Source organism: Pseudophryne corroboree, chromosome 5, assembly GCF_028390025.1.
Source record: "Pseudophryne corroboree isolate aPseCor3 chromosome 5, aPseCor3.hap2, whole genome shotgun sequence".
Classification (NCBI taxonomy): domain Eukaryota; kingdom Metazoa; phylum Chordata; class Amphibia; order Anura; family Myobatrachidae; genus Pseudophryne; species Pseudophryne corroboree.
In genome coordinates this window covers 188,842,286-188,869,391 of record NC_086448.1, presented here as the reverse complement: position 1 = coordinate 188,869,391, position 27,106 = coordinate 188,842,286, and the positions used below count along the sequence as shown (strand labels likewise).

Here is a 27,106-nt window from a genome sequence, read left to right as displayed (position 1 = left end):
TGTAAACAAGGTGTGACCTGGGTTGGAACCATGTTCGGAAAAATGGGTCAGACCTGGGTTTTTGGTGGAAAAGGGGTATAACCAACAGGCTCATGATCATTCGGCTTAACCATTTATCCAGGACACAGATATGAGACCCTGCATAAAAGCATCACATCACGGAAGGTGTCAGCTGATTGATTAACTGCCGTAACTCATCTAGAACTACTTTATCAACAACGCTGCACTGAGGGGCATATGCAAAACTATTTTAATTTAAAGTTTCACTAAAAATGTTGGGGCCAATTCAGAGTTGCATGCAGGCCAGGCACCATTACATGGCATTGAGGCAACTGCACCACCCCTTACCCATGCACTTACTAGAATAAATATCCTCAGTATCAGCTTGCATCCTGGGGAATAAGACTCCAAATCATCTTACACCAACACAGGAAGATCACCTCTTACCAGTAGCATATAAAAAGGAAGTCAGCCTGCACTAAAATAAAAAAACCTTACCACAAGAAAAAACAAAAAAAAACAATACTCTACACCTGTGAAAATAAGGGGTTCAGGACATACACATTATAAAATTAAAACAAAAAAAAACAAAAAAAAAAAATATTGTAAAATTAACTACGTTTGGGAATATTAATAAATACCATTATAGATTCCTGCAGACAAGTTTTAGATTTTTATTTGACACTGATACAAAGCATCTAATCACACACACCATATAAGTTATGCTTTGCTAGAATTTGTGCGCCAGACATTTTTTGCATATGGGTATTGCCCATTATTCCCTGCATACTAGAACAGATAATATAGTCACCTCCAAGTGCCCAATATGGGCTATTCCGTATAGGGAATAGATGAACATACAAGTTAGTGGCACCATTTCTCTATATGGAAACTGGACAGGACAGCTGCAGTCAGTTAACCTGAAATTAAAAATAAAATAAAAAAAGGGAGATGTGGCCTAGGGAGAACCAGACACCATCCTGTAGTGCCAGCTTCTTGTAATGTAGAGTGAATTCAGAGTTCCATCAATGCTCCAGGTACACCAGGGAGTGTCAGTGCAGCATATGAAGTTTCTGACACCAGCACTAAAGAGATACTTTCAGCACAAGAAAGATCTTACAGAGACTGGAATTTAAAGCTCATCGTGTACATATGTAAATTCTCTGGCAGAAATGAAACCATCACTGTCTTCATCTTCTTTCTCAAATATGCTCTCAACCAGGACATCATGATGACTCTCATTAACAGCACCGCCATGCTTCTCAAATTCTACCTTCAGATAGGCCTTCACCTGATGGGAGGAAAAATAAAAAATTTCTACCAGTCAGGTTTTACATTTTATGCTAATAATAATAATAATAATAATAATAATAAAAGCCACACATACTAATACAGTACACAAGCAGTCCACATGTTTGACATACTGGACAACATAATTGCAATTAGAGTTGTTACTGCCCTAGTGATTAACTCCCTACACGGCCTCACCATCTATGAAACATTCACTGATTTTAGTGAAGATAGGCATCTGGTAAATAAAGGAGTCTGTAAATTGAGAGATCTGCACGCTGTGATGTGAACTGTGGGGCTCTAGCCAGTTTAATTATATGGTGGACACAGCAGTTTAGCATAATGGTCAATTCCTAAAGTTATGCAAGAGGATTGGTATTATCAAGCATGTACATTCCATAATTTTAGGTTATATCCCAGAGAATGGTGCTTTATAAATTATACCCCTTTTCCACCAGCGCCACCCTCCCTATGCACTGTGAATGGGAGCCGTGTCGCCTCGACACGGCTCCCGTTCACACGGGTGTAGTACTGGTGACTGGCGTTCTCCTGACTGCCGGTCAGCTTACCAACGCCGGGATCCTGGCAGCATACCGACGCCAGGATCCCGGCGGGGAGGGGCGAGTGCAGCAAGCCCCTTGCGGGCTCGGTGGCGTCCTGCGGTCGCCACGGGTTCTATTCCCACTCTATGGGTGTCGGTGACACCCACGAGTGGAAATAGTCCCTGTTGGTCGGCATGCCGACCATCGGGATAGTGAGCCGTCGGGCTCGTGGAGGAGGTCATGTGACTGTCTGTCAGCTGACTGGCAGTCACATGAATACCACCTGTTCACACTAGACAGCTAGCTGGGTTGAACACGTGTTCAACCCAGCTAGCTACCAGGGTAGGATTCCCGGATCACTTGATCTGGGAATTTGCCGGGGGACCCGTTTCCACTAGGGAAAAACACGGGTAAATGCGCACCCCAGCGCATTTACCCGTGTTTAAAAGAGCTAGTGGAAAAGGGGTATTAGTATCCTATAGTTTAACACAGAAGGTCACATCACAATCTTTCCTTATACGTAGATCCACACACCACATTCAGAACAAACGCAAAACCATTTGTATGTTTATACCTCTTCTTTAGAGAGTTTCCAGTCATCATTCAGATCCATTTCCTGGAATGACTCATGGGATCTTGGTCCATTTCGGATCTCCATAAGATTGACATCAAAGATTAATGTGCTCTCTGGAGGTATTTTTCCTAGGAAAGGCAGTAAATGCAGATTGGCGACAATTAGATAGTGCCCATTTTTCACAAAAAACCCCAAAAAATGATGCCTTGTAAATCAACAATGCAGCAAATTACTGTATTATGTATGCTCACATTTAAAGGACTGGTGGCAGTTAAAGCAACATAAAGCCAGAGATCTAGGTATCATTCATTGTTTAATGCACCGCGCTGTAACTCACAAAATGCTTTATACAAGAAAATGCAGTAGAAACATAGAATTTGACGGCACCTTTTCTGCCCCCCTTTTTACCTTTTGGTAACCTAAACCCTACTCGATCCTTAGTTGTTTGTAAGATATCCTTGTGGTCACAGGTCAGTGAATCTAGTGATACTCCATTTTAAAAATAAGAATTTACTTACCGATAATTCTATTTCTCGGAGTCCGTAGTGGATGCTGGGGTTCCTGAAAGGACCATGGGGAATAGCGGCTCCGCAGGAGACAGGGCACAAAAAAGTAAAGCTTTTACCAGATCAGGTGGTGTGCACTGGCTCCTCCCCCTATGACCCTCCTCCAGACTCCAGTTAGGTACTGTGCCCGGACGAGCGTACACAATAAGGGAGGCAATTTGAATCCCGGGTAAGACTCATACCAGCCACACCAATCACACCGTACAACTTGTGATCTAAACCCAGTTAACAGTATGATAACAGAAAGAGCCTCTTAAAGATGGCTCCTTAACAATATAACCCGAATTTGTTAACAATAACTATGTACAGTATTGCAGATAATCCGCACTTGGGATGGGCGCCCAGCATCCACTACGGACTCCGAGAAATAGAATTATCGGTAAGTAAATTCTTATTTTCTCTATCGTCCTAAGTGGATGCTGGGGTTCCTGAAAGGACCATGGGGATTATACCAAAGCTCCCAAACGGGCGGGAGAGTGCGGATGACTCTGCAGCACCGAATGAGAGAATTCCAAGTCCTCTTTTGCCAGGGTATCAAATTTTGTAGAATTTTACAAACGTGTTTTCCCCCGACCACGTAGCTGCTCGACAGAATGGTAATGCCGAGACCCCTCGGGCAGCCGCCCAAGATGAGCCCACCTTCCTTGTGGAATGGGCCTTAACAGATTTAGGCTGTGGCAGGCCTGCCACAGAATGAGCAAGTTGAATTGTGTTACAAATCCAACGAGCAATCGTCTGTTTAGAAGCAGGGGCACCCAACTTGTTGGGTGCATATAGTATCAACAGCGAGTCAGATTTTCTGACTTCAGCCGTCCTTGAAATGTATATTTTTAAGGCTCTGACAACGTCCAACAACTTGGAGTCCTCCAAGTCGCCAGTGGCCGCAGGCACCACAATAGGTTGGTTCAGGTGAAACGCTGATACCACCTTAGGGAGAAAATGCGGACGAGTCCTCAGTTCTGCCCTATCCGAATGGAAGATTAGATAAGGGCTTTTATAAGATAAAGCCGCCAATTCAGATACTCTCCTGGCGGAAGCCAGGGCCAGTAACATAGTCACTTTCCATGTGAGATATTTAAAATCCACCTTTTTCAATGGTTCAAACCAATGGGATTTGAGGAAATCTAAAACTACATTTAGATCCCACGGTGCCACCGGAGGCACCACAGGAGGCTGTATATGCAGTACTCCTTTAACAAAAGTCTGTACCTCAGGAACTGAGGCCAATTCTTTTTGGAAGAATATTGACAGGGCCGAAATTTGAACCTTAATAGATCTCAATTTGAGACCCATAGACAATCCTGATTGTAGGAAATGTAGGAAACGACCCAGTTGAAATTCCTCCGTCGGAACACTCCGATCCTCGCACCACGCGACATATTTTCGCCAAATGCGGTGATAATGTTTCGCGGTGACTTCCTTCCTTGCCTTAATCAAGGTAGGAATGACTTCTTCTGGAATGCCTTTCCCTTTTAGGATCTGGCGTTCAACCGCCATGCCGTCAAACGCAGCCGCGGTAAGTCTTGAAAGAGACAGGGACCCTGTTGTAGCAGGTCCCTTCTCAGAAGTAGAGGGCACGGGTCGTCCGTGACCAACTCTTGAAGTTCCGGGTACCAAGTCCTTCTTGGCCAATCCGGAGCCACTAGTATTGTTCTTACTCCTCCTCACCGTATAATCTTCAATACCTTTGGTATGAGAGGCAGAGGAGGAAACACATATACTGATTTGTACACCCAAGGTGTTACCAGTGCGTCCACAGCTATTGCCTGTGGATCTCTTGACCTGGCGCAATACTTGTCCAGTTTCTTGTTGAGGCGAGACGCCATCATGTCTACCATTGGTCTTTCCCAACAGTTTATTAGCATGTGGAAGACTTCTGGATGAAGACCCCCCTCTCCCGGGTGAATATCGTGTCTGCTGAGGAAATCTGCTTCCCAGTTGTACACGCCCGGGAAGAACACTGCTGACAGTGCTATTACGTGATTCTCCGCCCAGCGAAGAATCTTGGCAGCTTCTGCCATTGCACTCCTGCTTCTTGTGCCGCCCTGTCTGTTTACATGGGCGACCGCCGTGATGTTGTCCGACTGAATCAACACCGGTTTTCCTTGCAGGAGTGGTTCCGCCTGGCTTAGAGCATTTTAGATTGCTCTTAGTACCAGAATGTTTATGTGAAGAGACTTTTCCAGGTTCGTCCATACCCCCTGGAAGTTTCTTCCTTGTGTGACTGCTCCCCAACCTCTCAGGCTGGCGTCCGTGGTCACCAGGATCAAATCCTGTATGCCGAATCTGCGGCCCTCCAATAGATGAGCCTTTTGCAACCACCACAGAAGATATACCCTTGTCCTTGGCGACAGGGTTATTCGCAGGTGCATCTGAGGATGCGACCCTGACCATTTGTCCAACAGATCCCTTTGGAAAATTCTTGCATGGAATCTGCCGAATGGAATTGCTTCGTAAAAAGCCACCATTTTTCCCAGGACTCTTGTGCATTGATGTACAGACACCTTTCCTGGTTTTAGGAGGTTCCTGACAGGTCGGATAACTCCTTGGCTTTTTCCTCGGGAAGAAAAACCTTTTTCTGAACCGTGTCCAGAATCATCCCTAGGAACAGCAGACGTATCGTCGGAAAACAGCTGCGATTCTTGGAATATTTAGAATCCAGTCGTGCCGTCGAAGAACTACTTTAGATAGTGCTCTTCCGACCTCCAACTGTTCTCTGGAACTTGCCCTTTTTAGGTCGTGCAAGTAAGGGATAATTTAGATGCCTTTTTTCTTTGAAGAAACATCTTTTCGGCCATTACCTTGGTAAAAAGGCCCGGGGTGCCGTGGATAATTCAAACGGCATCGTCTGAAACTGATATTGACAGTTCTGTACCACGAACCAGAGGTACCCTTGATGAGAAGGACAAAATTTGGACATGGAGGTAATCCTTGATGTCCAGGGACACCATATAGTCCCCTTTTTTCCGGTTCGCTATCACTGCTCTGAGTGACTTTATCTCGATTTGAACCTTTTATGTAAGTGTTCAAAACATTTTAGATTTAGACTATGTGTCACCAAGCCGTCTGGCTTCAGTACCACAATATAGTGTGGAAAAATAATACCCTTTTCCTTGTCGTAGGAGGGGTACTTTGATTATCACCTGCTGGATATACAGCTTGTGAATTGTTTCCAATGCTGCCTCCCTGTCGGAGGGAGCCGTTGGTAAAGCAGACTTCAGGAACCTGCGAGGAGAAGATGTCTCGACTCTCCAATCTTTACCCCTGGGATAATACTCGTACGATCTAGGGGTCAACTTGCGAGTGATCCCACTGCGCCCTGAGACTCTTGAGACTACCCCCCCACCTTGAGTCCGCTTGCACGGCCCCAGCGTCATGCTGAGGACTTGGCAGACGCGGTGGAGGGCTTCTTTTCCTGGGAAGGGGCTGCCTGCTGCAGTCTACTTCCCTTACCTCTATGTCTGGGCAGATATGACTGGCCTTTTGCCTGCATGCCCTCATGGGAAAGGAAAGATTGAGGCTGAAAAGACGGTGTCTTTTTTAGCTGAGATGTAACTTGGGGTAAAAAAGGTTGGATTTCCCAGCTGTTGCTGTGGTCCCCAGGTCCGATGGACCGACCCCCAAATAACTCCTTCCCTTTATACAGCAATACTTCCATCTGCCGTATGGGATCTGTATCACCTGACCACTGTCGTGTCCCTGACATCTTCTGGGAGATATGGACAACGCACTTATCTTGATGCCAGAGAGCAAATATCCCTCTGTGCATCTCACATACATATATATAGAATGCATCCTTTATTTTTAGTCAGGGAATCCGACCAAGCCAACCCAGCACTGCATCTCCAGGCTGATGGCGATCGCTGGTCGCAGTATAACCACCGTATGTGTGTATATACTTTTTAGGATATTTTTCCAGCTTCCTATCAGCTGGCTCCTTGAGGGCGGCCGTATCTGGAGACGGTAACGCCACTTGATAAGCGTGTGAGCGCCTTATCACCCTAAGGGGTGTTTCCCAACGTACCCTAATTTCTGGCGGGAAAGGGTATAACGCCAATATTTGCTATCGGGGTAACCCTACGCATCATCACACACTTCATTTTATTTTATCTGATTCAGGAAAAACTACAGGTAGTTTTTTCCACTCCCACATAATACCCTTTCTTGTGGTACTTGTAGTATCAGAAACACGTAACACCTCCTTCATTGCCCTTAACGTGTGGCCCTAATGAGAAATACGTTTGTTTATTCACCGTCGACACTGTATTCAGTGTCCGTGTCTGTGTCTGTGTCGACCGACTGAGGTAAATGGGCGTTTTTTAAAAACCCCTGACGGTGTTTCTGAGACGCCTGGACCGGTCCTAATAGATTGTCGGCCGTCTCATGTCGTCAACCGACCTTGCAGCGTGTTGACATTCTCACGTAATTCTCTAAATAAGCCATCCATTCCGGTGTCGACTCCCTAGAGAGTGACATCACCATTACAGGCAATTTCTCCGCCTCCTCACCAACATCGTCCTCATACATGTCGACACACACGTACCGACACACAGCACACACACCGGGAATGCTCTGACAGAGGACAGGACCCACTAGCCCTTTGGGGAGACAGAGGGAGAGTCTGCCAGCACACACCAAAAACGCTATAATTATATAGGGACAACCTTATATAAGTGTTTCTCCCTTATAGCATCTTTTATATATATACAATATCGCCAAAATCAGTGCCCCCCCTCTCTGTTTTAACCCTGTTTCTGTAGTGCAGTGCAGGGGAGAGCCTGGGAGCCTTCTCTCCAGCTTTTCTGTGAGAGAAAATGGCGCTGTGTGCTGAGGAGATAGGCCCCGCCCCTTTTACGGCGGGCTCGTCTCCCGCTATTTTTGAAGTTAGGCAGGGGTTAAATATCTCCATATAGCCTCTGTGGGCTATATGTGAGGTATTTTTTGCCTCTAATAAGGTTTTTATTTGCCTCTCAGAGCGCCCCCCCCAGCGCTCTGCACCCTCAGTGACTGTTGTGTGAAGTGTGCTGAGAGGAAAATGGCGCACAGCTGCAGTGCTGTGCGCTACCTTTATGAAGACTCAGGAGTCTTCAGCCGCCGATTTTGGACCTCTTCTCTCTTCAGCGTCTGCAAGGGGGCCGGCGGCGCGGCTCCGGTGACCATCCAGGCTGTACCTGTGATCGTCCCTCTGGAGCTAGTGTCCAGTAGCCAAGCAGCAAATCCACTCTGCACGCAGGTGAGTTCACTACTTCTCCCCTAAGTCCCTCGTTGCAGTGATCCTGTTGCCAGCAGGACTCACTGTAAAGTAAAAAACCTAAGCTAAACTTTCTCTAAGCAGCTCTTTAGGAGAGCCACCTAGATTGCACCCTTCTCGTTCGGGCACAAAATCTAACTGGAGTCTGGAGGAGGGTCATAGGGGGAGGAGCCAGTGCACACCACCTGATCTGGTAAAAGCTTTACTTTTTTGTGCCCTGTCTCCTGCGGAGCCGCTATTCCCCATGGTCCTTTCAGGAACCCCAGCATCCACTTAGGACGATAGAGAAAGGAGTTTTAAAGTAACACCCCAAAACATAAAAAATAAATTAAAAAAAATGGTTCCATTGTTTCCTTACATCTGATACATTAAGAAGAGTGCACTATGGAGGTGCATTTGCACCCTGGGAGAAAACAGTTTTGTGGCACATTCCCGGGTTCTACAGTAGCTATGCTCATAGTATTATACAAGGGTGGTTCAATAAGTAACCCTCTGTCATTTTCTCTATTTCATTCTAATTTCTAGCCAGGTCAGAGCAGATCGTCTAATGGCCATGAGGGAAAGCTGTGGTCTAAGGGGGACATTTACTAAGCAGTGATAAGAGCGGAGAAGTGAGTCAGTGGAGAAGTTGCCCCATCAACAGCTCTGTATAATTTTATAGTATGCAAATGACAGATGTTACTTCAGTGCTGCATGGTTGTCATGGGCACTTCTCCACTGGCTCACTCACATCTCTGCTCTTATCACTGCTTAGTAAATGTCCCCCTAAGCCTCATATCACTGTCCCAACATCAGCTGTAAGATTGCGGGGCTGGTGGAAACATGGTCAAACATTGAGGTGCGTCAAACACCAGCAGCTCAAGTTCATCGCCAACTTGTCGAGGTGTATGGGGATAATGTCAACAACCCACTCAAAAAGGTGAAAATTGTAAAAATACAAAATCACACAGTGCAAAGAAGTCCATGCTTACCACTTGCAGTATCCATAAGCATTAGATCTGGGGTGACGTGATGGTGCAGCTTTCATGCAAGACCAGTATACACTTTAGATAAGTACAAGACAAATAGAAGAGGTTAGTCTGTTATAAGAGTTTGTTAGCAGTGTTCGTGTTGGTTACAGAGATCCAGGTGCTATTCTACCAGCCATACAGAACTGTGAGTTGGACAACAAAACCACTTTTTTTTTTTTATATTTCTCCATTTTTAGAGTAGTAACAGTGATGGAAAAGGACAGGTGGACATGCTGACAGATCATGACATAAGAAGGTGCAAAATAAAACATGCAACTACAGAATCCAGATAAACATGTGGGCCAGCTCAAACAGGCCATGCTGCTTGTGTCCTAGATCCCAGTTTAAATAAAAATTCCTTATGTAAATCATTGATTTTGGCTGCCAAACTGTAAATACACTGCCACGGCTTTTCAGCTACATCAGCTGTTATTTGCCTGTGCTGTAGTCACTGGTTATTTTCATATGGAGTATGCCAACTACTGGTGGTCAGAGATCAACAATAATGTCCTGTTAATTGCCGCACACTACTTGTTACGAGTAGCCGCTAGGGCAGGTCTGACACTGGACAGGGTGCTCTGTATTATAATAGCTGTTGGCTGGAAAGAAAATGCTGGTACTTACTGGTATAAGATACTCCCTTCCCAATATATGCCATTGATATCCGATGAATAATATTTGTTGCGGTTATGTAATACAGATACAAAAAGAAGAAGCCACGCCCACCCTTTACCTAGCCATGCTCACAATTAAAAGTTGCTATTACAGAATTATACTCTTCAGCAATTCAGGTGATTTGTCCTCAGATTGGCATTCAGTGTTGGCTGCATTGTGAACATAGTAACGGAAAATTTGATCTCCGTAGCAAAATGTGGCACCAGTATAAAAGGACAAGTACAGATAAGAGCCACATGACACTTTCAAAATGTGTTCAGCAGGTGTTTGATTTAAAAATAAATAAATTTTGCGATTAGCATCACAAAGTGACGACAGCCAGAAGAAGAAATGTCAGTGCTGCAGGGGAGGAGTAAGTGGGGGGATCGTGGAGCTGCCCCGGGATGTGCCTAGACACAGGTGAGGGGGGTGCGGAACGAGCCCATAGGCTTCTATAATCGCCATAATAAGATAACGTTACCCTCAGCGTCAAAAACCCGGCGGCCAGGCTATAGTACATATGAAAGTGCGTTAAAACCTCCAAAAACAATGTTTTTAACGCATTTTCCCTTTAGTACATCCCACCACAAGAGAGTCACAAGGAATAAAGTAAATAAAGGAGGGAAGCTGCTAGCCACATGCTGAAGGATGGAAAGAGGAGGGCTCACAGCAGTGCAGAGTAGTAATGTGAGACTGGGTCATACACCCCTCTGAAATTTCCTGACAAGCAGAAACGCAGAACACATACGGCCGGATGTAAAAAAGAGTCAAAGATCGCTGGACGTGCAGGATACCGGCCAATCTCAGCCTTCTTTTTTTTTTTTTTTTTTTTTTTTAAAGGGGGCAATCAATTACAAGGGATGGTTTTGCATCGTAAGTACTTGCGCCTTAAACCCCCCCCCCAAAAAAAAAAAAAAAAAAAACCGTACGAGATCGTCGAGCATCCCGCACCTCAAGTGATCTCAGACTCTACTATATCCCACCCACACTGTTAGATTAGGAGGAGTTGAGGCAGGGGAGCAGATTACCTTTTCCTTCTTTTCCATAAGCCAATGCAGGGGGGACAATTAGCTTCCGTTTCTCCCCGACACACATATCTTTCAGGCCTTTATCCCATCCTTTAATAACTTCTCTAATGCCAAGCGTAAACCATACAGGTTGGCCATTGTTATCTGTATACCTAAAAAGACACAAGAATAACAGTAGCATCATGCATTTTTGACTTGGGACACGGTACATGTTAGCAACAATCATCAGAACAGGATCTGTATGATTTACCAACGGACACAATACAGACAGCCATTGACAGACAGTCAAAAAATATCGACACGGTCAAAATACCAACATTCGTTATGCAGACATTTCAAAATACAAACATGAGTTTTTCTGTGTTTTTATTTTTTGTGTGTCAATGTCGATATAGATGGTCATAGACACTGAGTGTACCGCGTCCCCTCACATGGATCGCTGCGCTCGGTACACTATTATACACTGCTCAAAAAAACTAAAGGGAACACTAAAATAACACATCCTAGGTCTGAATGAATGAAATATTCTTATTAAATACTTTGTTCTTTACATAGTTGAATTGCAGACAACAAAATCACACAAAAAATAAGATTTTAAACCCACCGGTAAATCTTTTTCTCCTAGTCCGTAGAGGATGCTGGGGACTCCGTAAGGACCATGGGGTATAGACGGGCTCCGCAGGAGACATGGGTACTATAAAGAACTTTTAGTATGGGTGTGCACTGGCTCCTCCCTCTATGCCCCTCCTCCAGACCTCAGTTAGAGAAACGGTGCCCAGAGGAGATGGACAATATGAGAAAAGGAATTTGTAATCTAAGGGCAAGATTCATCCCAGCCCACACCAACCACACCGTATAACCTGGAATATACGCAACCAGTTAACAGTATGAACAAAAACAGCATCAGTCAACGACCGATCTCAACTGTAACATAACCCTTATGTAAGCAACAACTATATACAAGTCTTGCAGATTTAGTCAGCACTGGGACGGGCGCCCAGCATCCTCTACGGACTAGGAGAAAAAGATTTACCGGTTTAAAATCCTATTTTCTCTTACGTCCTAGAGGATGCTGGGGACACCGTAAGGACCATGGGGTTTATACCAAAGCTCCAAACCGGGCGGGAGAGTGCGGATGACTCTGCAGCACCGATTGAGCAAACGCGAGGTGCTCATCAGCCAGGGTGTCAAACTTGTAGAATTTTGCAAAAGTGTTTGAACCCGACCAAGTAGCTGCTCGGCACAACTGTAATGCCGAGACGCCTCGGGCAGCCGCCCAAGAAGAGCCCACCTTCCTAGTGGAATTGGCCTTTACCGAATTTGGGAACGGCAATCCAGCCGTAGAATGAACCTACTGAATCGAGTTACAGATCCAGCGAGCAATAGTCTGCTTAAAAGCAGGAGCGCCAACCTTGTTGGCTGCATACAGGACAAACAGAACCTCTGTTTTCCTAACCCTAGCCGTCCTGGCTACATCGATTAAGGCCCTGACTACATCCAGGATCTTGGGAGTCCTCCAAGTCACTCGTAGCCACAGGTACCACAATAGGTTGGTTCATATGAAATGAAGAAACCTTAGGCACAAATTGAGGACGAGTCCTCAATTCTGCTCTATCCACATGAAAAATCAAGTAGGGGCTCTTGTGAGACAAGGCCGCCAACTCTGACACCCGCCTTGCAGATGCCAAGGCTAATAACATAACCACCTTCCAGGTGAGAAATTTTAATTCAACCGTTTGAAGGGGTTCAAACCAGTGTGATTTAAGTAACTGTAACACCACGTTAAGGTCCCATGGTGCCACAAAAGGAGGCTGGATGTGCAGCACTCCCTTTACAAAAGTTTGTACTTCTGGGAGAGAAGCCAAATCCTTCTTAAAGAATATAGGCCCTCATTCCGAGTTGATCGGTCGGTATTTTTCATTGCATCGCAATGAAAATCCGCTTAGTACGCATGCGCAATATTCGCACTGCGACTGCGCCAAGTAATTTAACAATGAAGATAGTATTTTTACTCACGGCTTTTTCATCGCTCCGGCGATCGTAATGTGATTGACAGGAAATGGGTGTTACTGGGCGGAAACACGGCGTTTTATGGGCGTGTGGATGAAAACGCTACCGTTTCCGGAAAAAACGCAGGAGTGGCTGGAGAAACGGGGGAGTGTCTGAGCGAACGCTGGGTGTGTTTGTGACGTCAAACCAGGAACGACAAGCACTGAACTGATCGCACAGGCAGAGTAAGGTTGAAGTTACTCAGAAACTGCAAAGTAGTTTGTAATCGCAATATTGCGAATACATCGGTCGCAATTTTAAGAAGCTAAGATACACTCCCAGTAGGCGTAGGCTTAGCGTGTGTAACTCTGCTAAATTCGCCTTGCGACCGATCAACTCGGAATGAGGGCCATAGATAGGGCCGAAATCTGTACCTTAATGGAGGAGCCTAACTTTAGGCCCATATCCACTCCAGTCTGTAGGAAGAAGTGGAGAAAACTGCCAGATAGAAATCTTCCGTAGGAGCATTCTTGGTTTCACATCAAGATACATACTTCCTCCAGATACAGTGATAATGCTTCGCCGTTACCTCCTTCCTAGCCTTTGTCAGAGTAGGGATAACTTCCTCTGGAATACCTTTCTCAGCTAGGATTCGGTGTTCAACCGTTATGCCGTCAAACGCAATCGCGGTAAGTCTTGGAACATGCAAGGCCCCTGCTGCAACAGGTCTTCCCTGAGAGGAAGAGGCCACGGATCTTCTGTGAGCATCTCCTGAAGATCCGAATACCAGGCCCTTCGAGGCCAATCTGGAACAATGAGTATTGTCTGTACTCTCTTTCGTCTTATGATTCTCAGTACTTTTGAGATGAGAGGAAGAGGAGGGAACACATAGACCAACTGAAACACCCATGGTGTCACTAGGGCGTCTGCCGCTACTGCCTGAGGGTCCCATGACCTGGCACAATACCTCCGAAGCTTCTTTTTGAGGCGTGACACCATCATGTCTATTTAAGGAAGTCCCCAAAGACTTGTTATCTCTGCAAAGACCTCTTGATGAACTCCCCACTCTCCTGGATGGAGATCGTGTCTGCTGAGGAAGTCTGCTTCCCAGTTGTCCACTCCCGGTATGAAGACTGCTGACAGAACGCTTACGTGATTTTCCGCCCAGCGCAGAATCCTGGTGGCTTCCGCCATTGCCACTCTGCTCCTTGTCCCGCCTTGGCGGTTTACATGAGCCACGGCTGTGACGTTGTCTGATTGAATCAGAACTGGTAGGTCGTGAAGAAGATACTCCGCTTGTCGTAGGCCGTTGTATATGGCCCTCAATTCCAGCACGTTGATGTGTAGACAAGCCTCCTGGCTTGACCATAGACCCTGAAAATGTATTCCTTTTGTGACTGCTCCCCATCCTCTGAGGCTCGCGTCCGTGGTCATCAGAACCCAGTCTTGAATGCCGAACCTGCGACCCTCTAAGGTGAGCACTCCGCAGCCACCACAGGAGAGACACCCTGGCCCTGGGGGACAGGCTTCTCTTTTGATGTAGCTGCAGATGGGACCCTGACCACTTGTCCAGAAGGTCCCACCGAAACGTCCTCACATGGAACCTGCCGAAGGGGATGGCCTCGTAGGCTGCCACCATTTTTCCCAGAACTCGAGTGCATTGATGAACAGACACTCTTTTTGGTTTTAGCAGGTCCCGGACCATGTTCTGGAGATCCTGGGCTTTTTCCATTGGTAGAAAAACCCTCTTCTGTTCCGTGTCCAGAATCATGCCTAGGAATGATAGTCGAGTCGTTGGAATCAACTGACTTTGGCTGATTGAGAATCCAACCGTGTTGTTGTAACACTGTCAGGGAGAGCGACACGCTTTTCAGCAATTGATCTTTCGATCTCGCCTTTATAAGGAGATCGTCCAAGTACGGGATAATTGCGACTCCCTGCCAGCGCAGGAGCACCATCATTTCCGCCATCACTTTGGTGAAAATCCTCGGGGCCGTGGAAAGCCCAAACGGCAATGTCTGAAACTCGTAATGACAGTCCCGTACCGCGAACCACAGGTGCTCCTGTTGAGGAGGAAATATGGGGACATGAAGGTAGGCATCCTTCACGTCCAGCGACACCATAAAATCCCCTCCTTCCAGACTGGATATCACAGCCCGGAGTGATACCATCTTGAATTTGAACTTTCAAGTACAGGTTTAGGGATTTTAGATTTAAAATGGGTCTGACCGAACCATCCGGCTTCGGGACCACGAACACGGTTAAATAGTACCCTTTTCCCTGTTGGACATGGGGAACCTTGACAATCACTTGCTGTTGACACAGCTTTTGAATTGCATCTAATACCACTTCCCTCTCCGGGGAAGAGGCTGGCAAGGCCGACTTGAAAAATCAGCGAGGGGGCACCTCTTCGAACTCCAGTTTGTAACCTTGGGATACAATTTCCAACGCCCAAGGATCCACGTCTGACAGAACCCAGACCTGGCTGAAGAGTCGAAGACGTGCCCCCACCAGCGCGGACTCCCTCACTGGAGCCCCAGCGTCATGCGGTGGATTTAGCAGAAGCCGGGAAGGACTTCTGCTCCTGGGAACTAGCCGAAGCAGGTGCTCTATTACCTCTACCCTTACCTCTGGCAAGGAAAGAGGACCCCCCGACCTCTTCTGGACTTATGCGACCGAAAGGACTGCATCTGATATTGTGGAGTTCTCTTTTGCTGTGGGGGAACAAAAGGCAAATATTTAGATTTACCTGCGGTAGCTGTGGAAACCAGGTCTGCGAGACCATCCCCAAACAAAACTTCACCCTTGTAAGGTAAAACCTCCATAAAGCTTCTTTGAGTCGACATAACCCGACCATTGGCGGGTCCACAGAGCTTGTCTCGCTGAAACTGCCATGGCGTTGGCTCTGGAACCAAGCAGCCTCACGTCTCTTTGAGCGTCTCTCATATATAAGACTGCGTCTTTAATGTGACCTAAAGTCAGTAAAATGGTATCTTTGTCCAGGGTATCAATGTCAGCTAATAAGGTATCTGTCCACGCTGCCACTGCGCTATAAACCCATGCCGATGCTATTGCCGGCCTGAGCAAAGCACCCGTACGTGTATAAATAGATTAAGGTAGTTTCCGGTCTACGATCCGCAGGATCCTTGAGGGCCGCCGTGTCTGGAGACGGTAGCGCCACCTTCTTGGACAGACGCATTAAAGCCTTGTCCACCCTGGGCGAGGATTCCCACCGTACCCTGTCCTTTGCAGGGAAAGAATACGCCATAAGGATCCTCTTGGGAATATGCAGTTTTTTGTCTGGAGTTTCCCAAGCTTTTTCAAATAATTCGTTCAGTTCATGAGATGGAGGAAAAGTTACCTCCGGTTTCTTTTCCTTATACATGCGCACCCTCGTGTCAGGGACAGAGGGTTCATCTGTGATATGCAAAACATCTTTTATTGCCATAATCATATAATGAATACTTTTGGCCACCTTTGGGTGTAACCTTGCCTCATCATAGTCGACACTGGAGTCAGAATCCGTGTCGGTATCAGTGTCTGCTATTTGGGATAGGGGACGCTTTTGAGACCCTGAGCGTCCCTGTGACCCAGTCAAATCCGTGGATTGACTCCCTGCTGTTTCCCTGGACTCAGCTTTGTCCATTCTCTTATGTAATAAGGTCACATTTGCATTTAAAATATTCCACATATCATACCAATCATGAGTCGGTGTTGCAGACGGAGACACCACAATCATCTGCTCCACCTCCTCCTTGGATGAGCCTTCCGCTTCAGACATGCCGACACACGTCAGGCGGCACGGGGCCACGGCAGGAGCGGGCAGCAGCGACTCTGTGCGGCACCGCGGGCAGCAGGCAGCGGATCAGGCAGCAGGGATCTGGCAGCAGGCAGCGGGGATCTGGCAGCAGGGAGCGGGGATCTGGCACTGTGAAAAAATAAGATTTTACTTACCGATAAATCTATTTCTCGGAGTCCGTAGTGGATGCTGGGGTTCCTGAAAGGACCATGGGGAATAGCGGCTCCGCAGGAGACAGGGCACAAAAAGTAAAGCTTTTTCCGATCAGGTGGTGTGCACTGGCTCCTCCCCCTATGACCCTCCTCCAGACTCCAGTTAGGTACTGTGCCCGGACGAGCGTACACAATAAGGGAGGATTTTGAATCCCGGGTAAGACTCATACCAGCCACACCAATCACACCGTACAACTTGTGATCTAAACCCAGTTAACAGTATGATAACAGCGGAGCCTCTGAAAGATGGCTTCCTACAACAATAACCCGAATAAGTTAACAATAACTATGTACAATTTATGCAGATAATCCGCACTTGGGATGGGCGCCCAGCATCCACTACGGACTCCGAGAAATAGATTTATCGGTAAGTAAAATCTTATTTTCTCTATCGTCCTAGTGGATGCTGGGGTTCCTGAAAGGACCATGGGGATTATACCAAAGCTCCCAAACGGGCGGGAGAGTGCGGATGACTCTGCAGCACCGAATGAGAGAACTCCAGGTCCTCCTTAGCCAGAGTATCAAATTTGTAAAATTTTACAAACGTGTTCTCCCCTGACCACGTAGCTGCTCGGCAAAGTTGTAATGCCGAGACCCCTCGGGCAGCCGCCCAAGATGAGCCCACCTTCCTTGTGGAGTGGGCCTTTACAGATTTAGGCTGTGGCAGGCCTGCCACAGAATGTGCCAGTTGGATTGTGCTACAAATCCAACGAGCAATCGTCTGCTTAGACGCAGGAGCACCCATCTTGTTGGGTGCATACAATATAAACAACGAGTCAGATTTTCTGACTCCAGCTGTTCTTGCAATATATATTTTTAATGCTCTGACAACGTCCAGTAACTTGGAGTCCTCCAAGTCACTTGTAGCCGCAGGCACTACAATAGGCTGGTTCAGATGAAATGCTGACACCACCTTAGGGAGAAAATGCGGACGAGTCCGCAGTTCTGCCCTGTCCGAATGGAAAATCAGATATGGGCTTTTGTAAGATAAAGCTGCCAATTCTGACACTCTCCTGGCAGAAGCCAGGGCTAGAAGCATGGTCACTTTCCAAGTGAGATATTTCAAATCCACCTTATTTAGTGGTTCAAACCAATGAGATTTTAGAAAATCCAAAACTACATTGAGATCCCACGGTGCCACTGGAGGCACCACAGGAGACTGTATATGCAGCACTCCCTTAACAAAGGTCTGGACTTCAGGGACTGAAGCCAATTCTTTTTGAAAGAAAATCGACAGGGCCGAAATTTGAACCTTAATAGATCCCAATTTGAGACCCATAGACAATCCTGATTGCAGGAAATGTAGGAATCGACCCAGTTGAAATTCCTCCGTCGGAGCACTCCGATCTTCGCACCACGCAACATATTTTCGCCAAATTCGGTGATAATGTTGCACGGTTACTTCTTTCCTTGCTTTAATCAAAGTAGGAATGACTTCTTCCGGCATGCCTTTTTCCATTAGGATCCGGCGTTCAACCGCCATGCCGTCAAACGCAGCCGCGGTAAGTCTTGAAACAGACAGGGACCCTGCTGAAGCAAGTCCCTCCTTAGAGGTAGAGGCCACGGATCTTCCGTGATCATCTCTTGAAGTTCCGGGTACCAAGTCCTTCTTGGCCAATCCGGAACCACTAGTATCGTTCTTACGCCTCTTTGCCGTATAATTCTCAATACTTTTGGTATGAGAGGCAGAGGAGGAAACACATACACCGACTGGTACACCCAAGGCGTTACCAGCGCGTCCACAGCTATTGCCTGCGGATCTCTTGACCTGGCGCAATACCTGTCCAGTTTTTTGTTGAGGCGAGACGCCATCATGTCCACCATTGGTCTTTCCCAACGGGTTACCAGCAAGTGGAAGACTTCTGGATGAAGTCCCCACTCTCCCGGGTGAAGATCGTGTCTGCTGAGGAAGTCTGCTTCCCAGTTGTCCACTCCCGGGATGAACACTGCTGATAGCGCTATCACATGATTCTCTGCCCAGCGAAGAATCCTTGCAGCTTCTGCCATTGCACTCCTGCTTCTTGTGCCGCCCTGTCTGTTCACATGGGCGACTGCCGTGATGTTGTCCGACTGGATCAACACCGGTTTTCCCTGAAGCAGAGGTTCTGCCTGGCTTAGAGCATTGTATATTGCTCTTAGTTCCAGAATGTTTATGTGAAGAGACGTTTCCAGGCTCGTCCATACTCCCTGGAAGTTTCTTCCTTGTGTGACTGCTCCCCAGCCTCTCAGGCTGGCGTCCGTGGTCACCAGGATCCAATCCTGTATGCCGAATCTGCGGCCCTCCAATAGATGAGGACTCTGCAACCACCACAGAAGAGACACCCTTGTCCTTGGAGACAGGGTTATCCGTAGGTGCATCTGAAGATGCGACCCTGACCATTTGTCCAACAGATCCCTTTGGAAAATTCTTGCGTGGAATCTGCCGAATGGAATTGCTTCGTAAGAAGCCACCATTTTTCCCAGGACTCTTGTGCATTGATGTACAGACACCTTTCCTGGTTTTAGGAGGTTCCTGACAAGCTCGGATAACTCCTTGGCTTTTTCCTCCGGGAGAAAAACCTTTTTCTGAACCGTGTCCAGAATCATCCCTAGGAACAGCAGACGAGTTGTCGGCATTAACTGGGATTTTGGAATATTCAGAATCCACCCGTGCTGTTTTAGCACTTCTTGAGACAGTGCTAATCCCATCTCTAGCTGTTCTCTGGACCTCGCCCTTATTAGGAGATCGTCCAAGTATGGGATAATTAATACGCCTTTTCTTCGAAGAAGAATCATCATCTCGGCCATTACCTTTGTAAAGATCCGAGGTGCCGTGGACAATCCGAACGGCAGCGTCTGAAACTGATAGTGACAGTTTTGTACAACGAACCTGAGGTACCCCTGGTGTGAGGGGTAAATTGGAACGTGGAGATACGCATCCTTGATGTCCAAGGATACCATAAAGTCCCCCTCTTCCAGGTTCGCTATCACTGCTCTGAGTGACTCCATTTTGAACTTGAACTTCTTTATGTACAGGTTCAAGGACTTCAGATTTAGAATAGGCCTTACCGAGCCATCCGGCTTCGGTACCACAAAAAGAGTGGAATAATACCCCTTCCCTTGTTGTAGAAGAGGTACCTTGACTATCACCTGCTGAGAGTACAGCTTGTGAATGGCTTCCAAAACCGTCTCCCTTTCGGAGGGGGACGTTGGTAAAGCAGACTTCAGGAAACGGCGAGGTGGATCCGTCTCTAATTCCAACCTGTATCCTTGAGATATTATCTGCAGGATCCAGGGATCTACCTGCGAGTGAGCCCACTGCGCGCTGTAATTTTTGAGACGACCGCCCACCATCCCCGAGTCCGCTTGAGGAGCCCCAGCGTCATGCTGCGGCTTTTGTAGAAGCCGGGGAGGGCTTCTGTTCCTGGGAAGGAGCTGCGTGTTGCTGTCTCTTCCCTCGACCTTTGCCTCGTGGCAGATATGAATAGCCCTTTGCTCTCTTATTTTTAAAGGAACGAAAGGGCTGCGGTTGAAAAGTCGGTGCCTTTTTCTGTGGGGGAGTGACTTGAGGTAGAAAGGTGGATTTCCCGGCTGTAGCCGTGGCCACCAAATCTGATAGACCGACTCCAAATAACTCCTCCCCTTTATACGGCAAAACTTCCATATGCCGTTTTGAATCCGCATCGCCTGACCACTGTCGCGTCCATAAAGCTCTTCTGGCCGAAATGGACATAGCACTTACCCGTGATGCCAGTGTGCAGATATCCCTCTGTGCATCACGCATATAAAGAAATGCATCCTTTATTTGTTCTAACGACAGTAAAATATTGTCCCTGTCCAGGGTATCAATATTTTCAATCAGGGACTCTGACCAAACTACCCCAGCACTGCCCATCCAGGCAGTCGCTACAGCTGGTCGTAGTATAACACCTGCATGTGTGTATATACTTTTTTGGATATTTTCCATCCTCCTATCTGATGGATCTTTAAGTGCGGCCGTCTCAGGAGAGGGTAACGCCACTTGTTTAGATAAGCGTGTTAGCGCCTTGTCCACCCTAGGAGGTGTTTCCCAGCGCTCCCTAACCTCTGGCGGGAAAGGGTATAATGCCAATAATTTCTTTGAAATTATCAGTTTTTTATCAGGGGCAACCCACGCTTCATTACACACGTCATTTAATTCTTCTGATTCAGGAAAAACTATAGGTAGTTTTTTCATACCCCACATAATACCCTGTTTAGTGGTACCTGTAGTATCAGCTAAATGTAACGCCTCCTTCATTGCCAAAATCATATAACGTGTGGCCCTACTGGAAAATACGGTTGATTCGTCACCGTCACCACTGGAGTCATCGCCTGTGTCTGGGTCTGTGTCGACCGACTGAGGCAAAGGGCGTTTCACAGCCCCTGACGGTGTTTGAGTCGCCTGGACAGGCACTAATTGATTGTCCGGCCGCCTCATGTCGTCAAACGACTGCTTTAGCGTGTTGACACTATCCCGTAGTTCCATAAATAAAGGCATCCATTCCGGTGTCGACTCCCTAGGGGGTGACATCCTCATATTTGGCAATTGCTCCGCCTCCACACCAATATCGTCCTCATACATGTCGACACACACGTACCGACACACAGCAGACACACAGGGAATGCTCCTAACGAAGACAGGACCCACTAGCCCTTTGGGGAGACAGAGGGAGAGTTTGCCAGCACACACCAAAAGCGCTATATATATATCAGGGATAGCCTTATAATAAGTGCTCCCTTATAGCTGCTTTGTTATATCAAATTATCGCCATAAATGTGCCCCCCCCTCTCTGTTTTACCCTGTTTCTGTAGTGCAGTGCAGGGGAGAGACTTGGGAGCCGTCCTGACCAGCGGAGCTGTGAGAGGAAATGGCGCCGTGTGCTGAGGAGATAGGCCCCGCCCCTTTTCTGGCGGGCTCGTCTCCCGCTATTTAGAGAAATCAGGCAGGGGTTAAATATCTCCATATAGCCTCTAGGGCTATATGTGAGGTATTTTTAGCCTTTATAGGTAATCATTTTGCCTCCCAGGGCGCCCCCCTCCCAGCGCCCTGCACCCTCAGTGACTGCCGTGTGAAGTGTGCTGAGAGGAAAATGGCGCACAGCTGCAGTGCTGTGCGCTACCTTTTGAAGACTGCAGGAGTCTTCAGCCGCCGATTCTGGACCTCTTCTGTCTTCAGCATCTGCAAGGGGGCCGGCGGCGTGGCTCCGGTGACCATCCAGGCTGTACCCGTGATCGTCCCTCTGGAGCTTGATGTCCAGTAGCCAAGAAGCCAATCCATCCTGCACGCAGGTGAGTTGACTCCTTCTCCCCTCAGTCCCTCGCTGCAGTGATCCTGTTGCCAGCAGGAATCACTGTAAAATAAAAAACCTAGCTAAACTTTTTCTAAGCAGCTCTTTAGGAGAGCCACCTAGATTGCACCCTTCTCGGCCGGGCACAAAAATCTAACTGGAGTCTGGAGGAGGGTCATAGGGGGAGGAGCCAGTGCACACCACCTGATCGGAAAAAGCTTTACTTTTTGTGCCCTGTCTCCTGCGGAGCCCTGTCTCAGGAACCCCAGCATCCACTAGGACGATAGAGAAAGGTAAATGGATCTGTGCTTAACTTTAAAAGCTGCTATATAGGTTCAGGGAAGGGGGGTTAGGAGGGGGGGGAGGGGGGGACTGCTATATGGGGAGAGGAGGAAGAGGGGTAGGGACTGCTATATGGGTTTAGGGGAGGGGGGGGGGGGGGGGAGAGGGGTAGGGACTGCTATATGGGTCCAGGGGAGGGGGGGGTGTTTTCAGCAGTTTAAAAAAAAAATAAAAAATAAAAAATACTGGATTAGTGTTTTTTTAGACATCTTGGATTTTGCCTGTAAAAAAAACTATGTATGTAATGTATATTGTGGTGTGTGTGTGTGTGTAGTTTTATATCTATATCCACACTATGTTTTTATAGTTATATACGTAACTATAGGCCTAATTCAGACCTGATCGCTGGCAGGCGATTTTTGCACTGCTGCGATCAGGTAGTCGCTGCCTACAGGGGAGGGGGAAATCGCTGTGCAGGGGTGAGATCGCATCTGCAGAGAGCTGCACAAACAGAAGTTTGTGCAGTCTCTGCGCAGCCCAGGATTTACTCTTCTAGTGCGATGATCGAGGGCCAGAGCTGAGTGCTGACGTCAGAAACTCTCCCTCCAAACGCCTGGTCCCTCCTGCGTTTTTCCGGACACTCCTCTAAAACGCTCAATTGCCACTCACAAACGTCCTCTTCCTCTCAATCACCTTGCGATCGCCCGTGCAATCACTTTGTTCGTACCATCCCATCGCTGCCCGACGCTGCGGACCGGCGCACCTACACATTGCGGTGCATGCGCAGTTCAGACCTGATTTACAAGATATTTTGTGTGTGGCCCTCAACTATTCACTGGAAGTGTTAAGCGGCCCCCCAGCTGAAATAATTGCCCACCCCTGCTTTAGGAGGTAAGAGAAATTATCAATGAAAATCAAATGTATTAACCCATAGAGGTCTGGATTTGGAGTCACACTCAAAATTAAAGTGGAAAAACACACTACAGGCTGATCCAACTTTGATGTAATGTCCTTAAAACAAGTCAAAATGAGGCTCAGTAGTGTGTGTGGCCTCCACGTGCCTGTATGACCTCCCTACAATGCCAGGGCATGCTCCCGATGAGGTGGCGGATGGTCTCCTGAGGGATCTCCTCCAGACCTGGACTAAAGCATCCAACTCCTGGAAGTCTGTGGTGCAACGTGGCGTTGGTGGATGGAGCGAGGCATGATGTCCCAGATGTGCTCAATTGGATTCAGGTCTGGGGAACGGGCAGGCCAGTCCATAGCATCAATGCCTTCGTCTTGCAGGAACTGCTGACACACTCCAGCCACATGAGGTCTAGCATTGTCTTGCATTAGGAGGAACCCAGGGCCAACCGCACCAGCATATGGTCTCACAATGGGTCTGAGGATCTCATCTCGGTACCTAATGGCAGTCAGGCTACATATGGCGAGCACATGGAGGGCTGTGCGGCCCCCCAAAGAAATGCCACCCCACACCATTACTGACCCACTGCCAAACCGGTCATGCTGGAGGATGTTGCAGGCAGCAGAACATTCTCCTTGGCGTCTCCAGACTCTGTCACATGTGCTCAGTGAGAACCTGCTTTCATCTGTGAAGAGCACAAGGCGCCAGTGGCGAATTTGCCAATCTTTGTGTTCTATGGCAAATGCCAAACGTCCTGCATGGTGTTTGGCTGTAAGCACAACCCCCACCTGTGGACGTCGGGCCCTCACACCACCCTCATGGAGTCCGTTTCTGATCGTTTGAGTAGACACATGCACATTTGTGGCTTGCTGGAGGTCATTTTGCAGGGCTCTGGCAGTGCTCCTCCTGTTCCTCCTTGCACAAAGGCGGAGGTAGCGATCCTGCTGCTGGGTTGTTGCCCTCCTCCACGTCTCCTGATGTACTGGCCTGTCTCCTGGTAGCGCCTCCATGCTCTGGACACTACGCTGACAGACACAGCAAACCTTCTTGCCACAGCTCGCATTGATGTGCCATCCTGGATGAGCTGCACTACCTGAGCCACTTGTGTGGGTTGTAGACTCCGTCTCATGCTACCACCAGAGTGAAAGCACCGCCAGCTTTCAAAAGTGACCAAAACATCAGCCAGAAAGCATAGGAGCTGAGAAGTGATCTGTGGTCACCACCTGCAGAACAACTCTTTTACTGGGGGTGTCTTGCCAATTGCCTATAATTTCCACCTGTTGTCTATTCCATTTGCACAACAGCATGTGAAATTGATTGTCAATCAGTGTTGCTTCCTAAGTGCACAGTTTTATTTCACAGAAGTGTGATTGACTTGGAGTTACATTGTGTTGTTTAAGTGTTCCCTTTATTTTTTTTTGAGCAGTGTATTTCCCACCAGGTTCACTGGGATGGTAAAGTGTGAACAAGTCTGTTTTTGGGTAAAAAATTCCTTAAAAACGCATGTCAGCATTTCAGGGGACAATAGGCGGTGACTGCAATGGTGAAGCTTTGTCTGGGAGGGGCATACTGGACGCTCCCACCTAAATTAACTATAAAATGCAGCCATTACACATCACACAGCAGCGCCATCACTGACTGGTTTCCATGTACACATCTTTCAAGTCCTCAAGATCACAACTTCACTGGATATAGGGATAGCAACTGTCAAGTCTAGTGAACACGTCTTACCCATTTTATTGTTTGCTTTTTGTTAACACAGTAAACGTAAATTCAACTACCTGATTAATATTTGTGTTATTCAGGGGACATGCCACACAACAGTCCTCAGGAAGCAGGGAACTTTATCACATGCACTGGCACGTCTGTAGCATGCAGTTTCAGATTGGCGGTCTGTGCTGTCCTGATGCACTGGAAAAAATTCTTCCTGCTGAAAACCATGCCATAGCCACTATATTATGCAGCAAGAACACAGATTGTACAGAGGCAGATGTTCAAAGTATCGGAGAGAGATAAAGTGTGTGTGTGTGTGTGTGTGTGTGTGTGTGTGTGTGTGTGTGTGTGTGTGTGTGTGTGTGTGGGGGGGAAGAAGAGAACCAGCCAATAAGCTCCTAAAGCTAGGTACATTCTGAGACGATGGGGATTCATTCCGACATTGGAACAAATCCCCGTCAGCCCAGAATGCCCATACACATTGGAGCGATGTTAAGGACAGAACGACCATGTTCCATCCTTCATTAACATAACACAGGACAATAGCGACGGACGCTTGGTTTGATGTGCAGCAATTCATACCAAGTGCGTGCAGTCCTGGGTACAAGCTGCGCGATGTAAGATGTCGCACCAGAACGGAATTCTTGTGCGACATCACTCCAGTGTGTACCCAGCCTGTCATTTTCAAACACTGCCTGTAAGACAGCAGTTAGGAGCAGATTGGCTGGTACTTTACCTCTCTCCACAGCTTAGTACATCTATAGATAAAAGTTGTTCACATAACGAGTTTAGAGAGTTTGCTGTATCAAGCACTGAAAAGAGCAGAGACATGGACCACTGGAGAAGTTGCCCATAGCAACCAATCCGCTTAGAACTATAATTTTACAGAATATACTTTCACAATGCCAGGTCAAAATTGATTGGCTGCCGAGGTTACCTTCACCACTGATGGATACATTAACTTCTAAGTAGTCAGTCAGCACGAGATTCATGATATGAAGCACACAACCAGTAATGGTGAAAATTGATTGGCTGCCGAGGTTACCTTCACCACTGATGGATACATTAACTTCTAAGTAGTCAGTACGAGATTCATGATATGAATGGTGGGAAACGCCTGGCTGTGGGTTGGGATCAGGTGACCAGCAGCCAGGATGCCAGCGGTAAGCAGCGGACTCGGTGGCTTGCCACAGATTCTGTTCCCACTCTATGGATATCATGCACACCCATGAGTGGGAATAGTCCCTGTTAGTCGGCATGCCGACTGTCAGTATTTCAGCGTCGTTATACTGATCGCCCGGATCCCAACCGCCGGTAACATGATTACATCCCTGGCTGAGCGCCTGTCTACACAGGTGTAATAGTGGAACCAGCTCCTGTCATTAATCAAACATGCTCTGTAACATGGCAGATAGGGGCTGATTGGCTGGTACTTTATCTCTCTCCGAGGCTTAGTATATAGACCCTATTATGCAGCCTGTCGTAAAAACACGACTCAAGGCTCCCTGAAGAGAAGCGCCAGGTGTTACCATTCGCTTAGCGTCCTGAGAGCGAGCACCGGGTGAGCCTTGGAGCCCGGTGACTGCACAGTACATGACAGCCCCGTACACGGCCGACAGACAGCCAGATAGGACAGGGCGGGGAACTCACGTGGAGTGGAAGAGGGTCCCGTTACTCTCCAGGAAACCCTCGAAGTGGATCAGCAGCATGTCCCCGTTCTTAGTCCTCCGCTTACAGATGAACGGCTTCTCCAAGACCTTCACCTGCACCTCAGGCTCCGGGATCAGGGCGCCTCCGGCACAGGCCAGGAGGGCCGCTAGCAGCATCGCCAGCATCTAGCTAACACGATCATGCAGCAGCACAGGCCGCGCTATTCACCGAACCACCAGCGTCTCCTTCCCCGCAGACGTGGCAAATAGGTAGTAGACACAGCCGCTCAGTGTGGCAGCCTGAGGGCCATTTAACTTTGCAGCAATCAATACTATAGGCTGGCTTAGTGGG

General features: G+C 47.6%; 1 protein-coding gene across 1 annotated transcript; it reads right to left on the bottom strand.

Annotated features, from left to right (window-relative positions):
* Positions 1 to 660: 660 nt before the first annotated feature.
* On the bottom strand, positions 661 to 27,096 carry FKBP14 (FKBP prolyl isomerase 14). The gene is made up of 4 exons (XM_063921958.1): positions 26,756 to 27,096; positions 10,916 to 11,067; positions 2,407 to 2,534; positions 661 to 1,291 (listed from the first exon to the last, which is right to left on the bottom strand). Exons 1-4 carry the CDS (start codon positions 26,938 to 26,940, stop codon positions 1,133 to 1,135), a joined length of 624 nt encoding a protein of 207 aa, XP_063778028.1. The 5' UTR covers positions 26,941 to 27,096; the 3' UTR covers positions 661 to 1,132.
* Positions 27,097 to 27,106: the final 10 nt, after the last annotated feature.

Excerpts from the sequence above, each read along its gene's own strand:
- FKBP14 (XM_063921958.1), bottom strand. The coding sequence starts at position 26,940 with ATGCTGGCGATGCTGCTAGCGGCCCTCCTGGCCTGTGCCGGAGGCGCC. Across the intron at positions 11,068-26,755 it reads GGGACCCTCTTCCACTCCAC|GTATACAGATAACAATGGCC; the intron begins GTGAGTTCCCCG and ends GTGTCTTTTTAG. Across the intron at positions 2,535-10,915 it reads TTATGGAAAAGAAGGAAAAG|GAAAAATACCTCCAGAGAGC; the intron begins GTAATCTGCTCC and ends TGCCTTTCCTAG.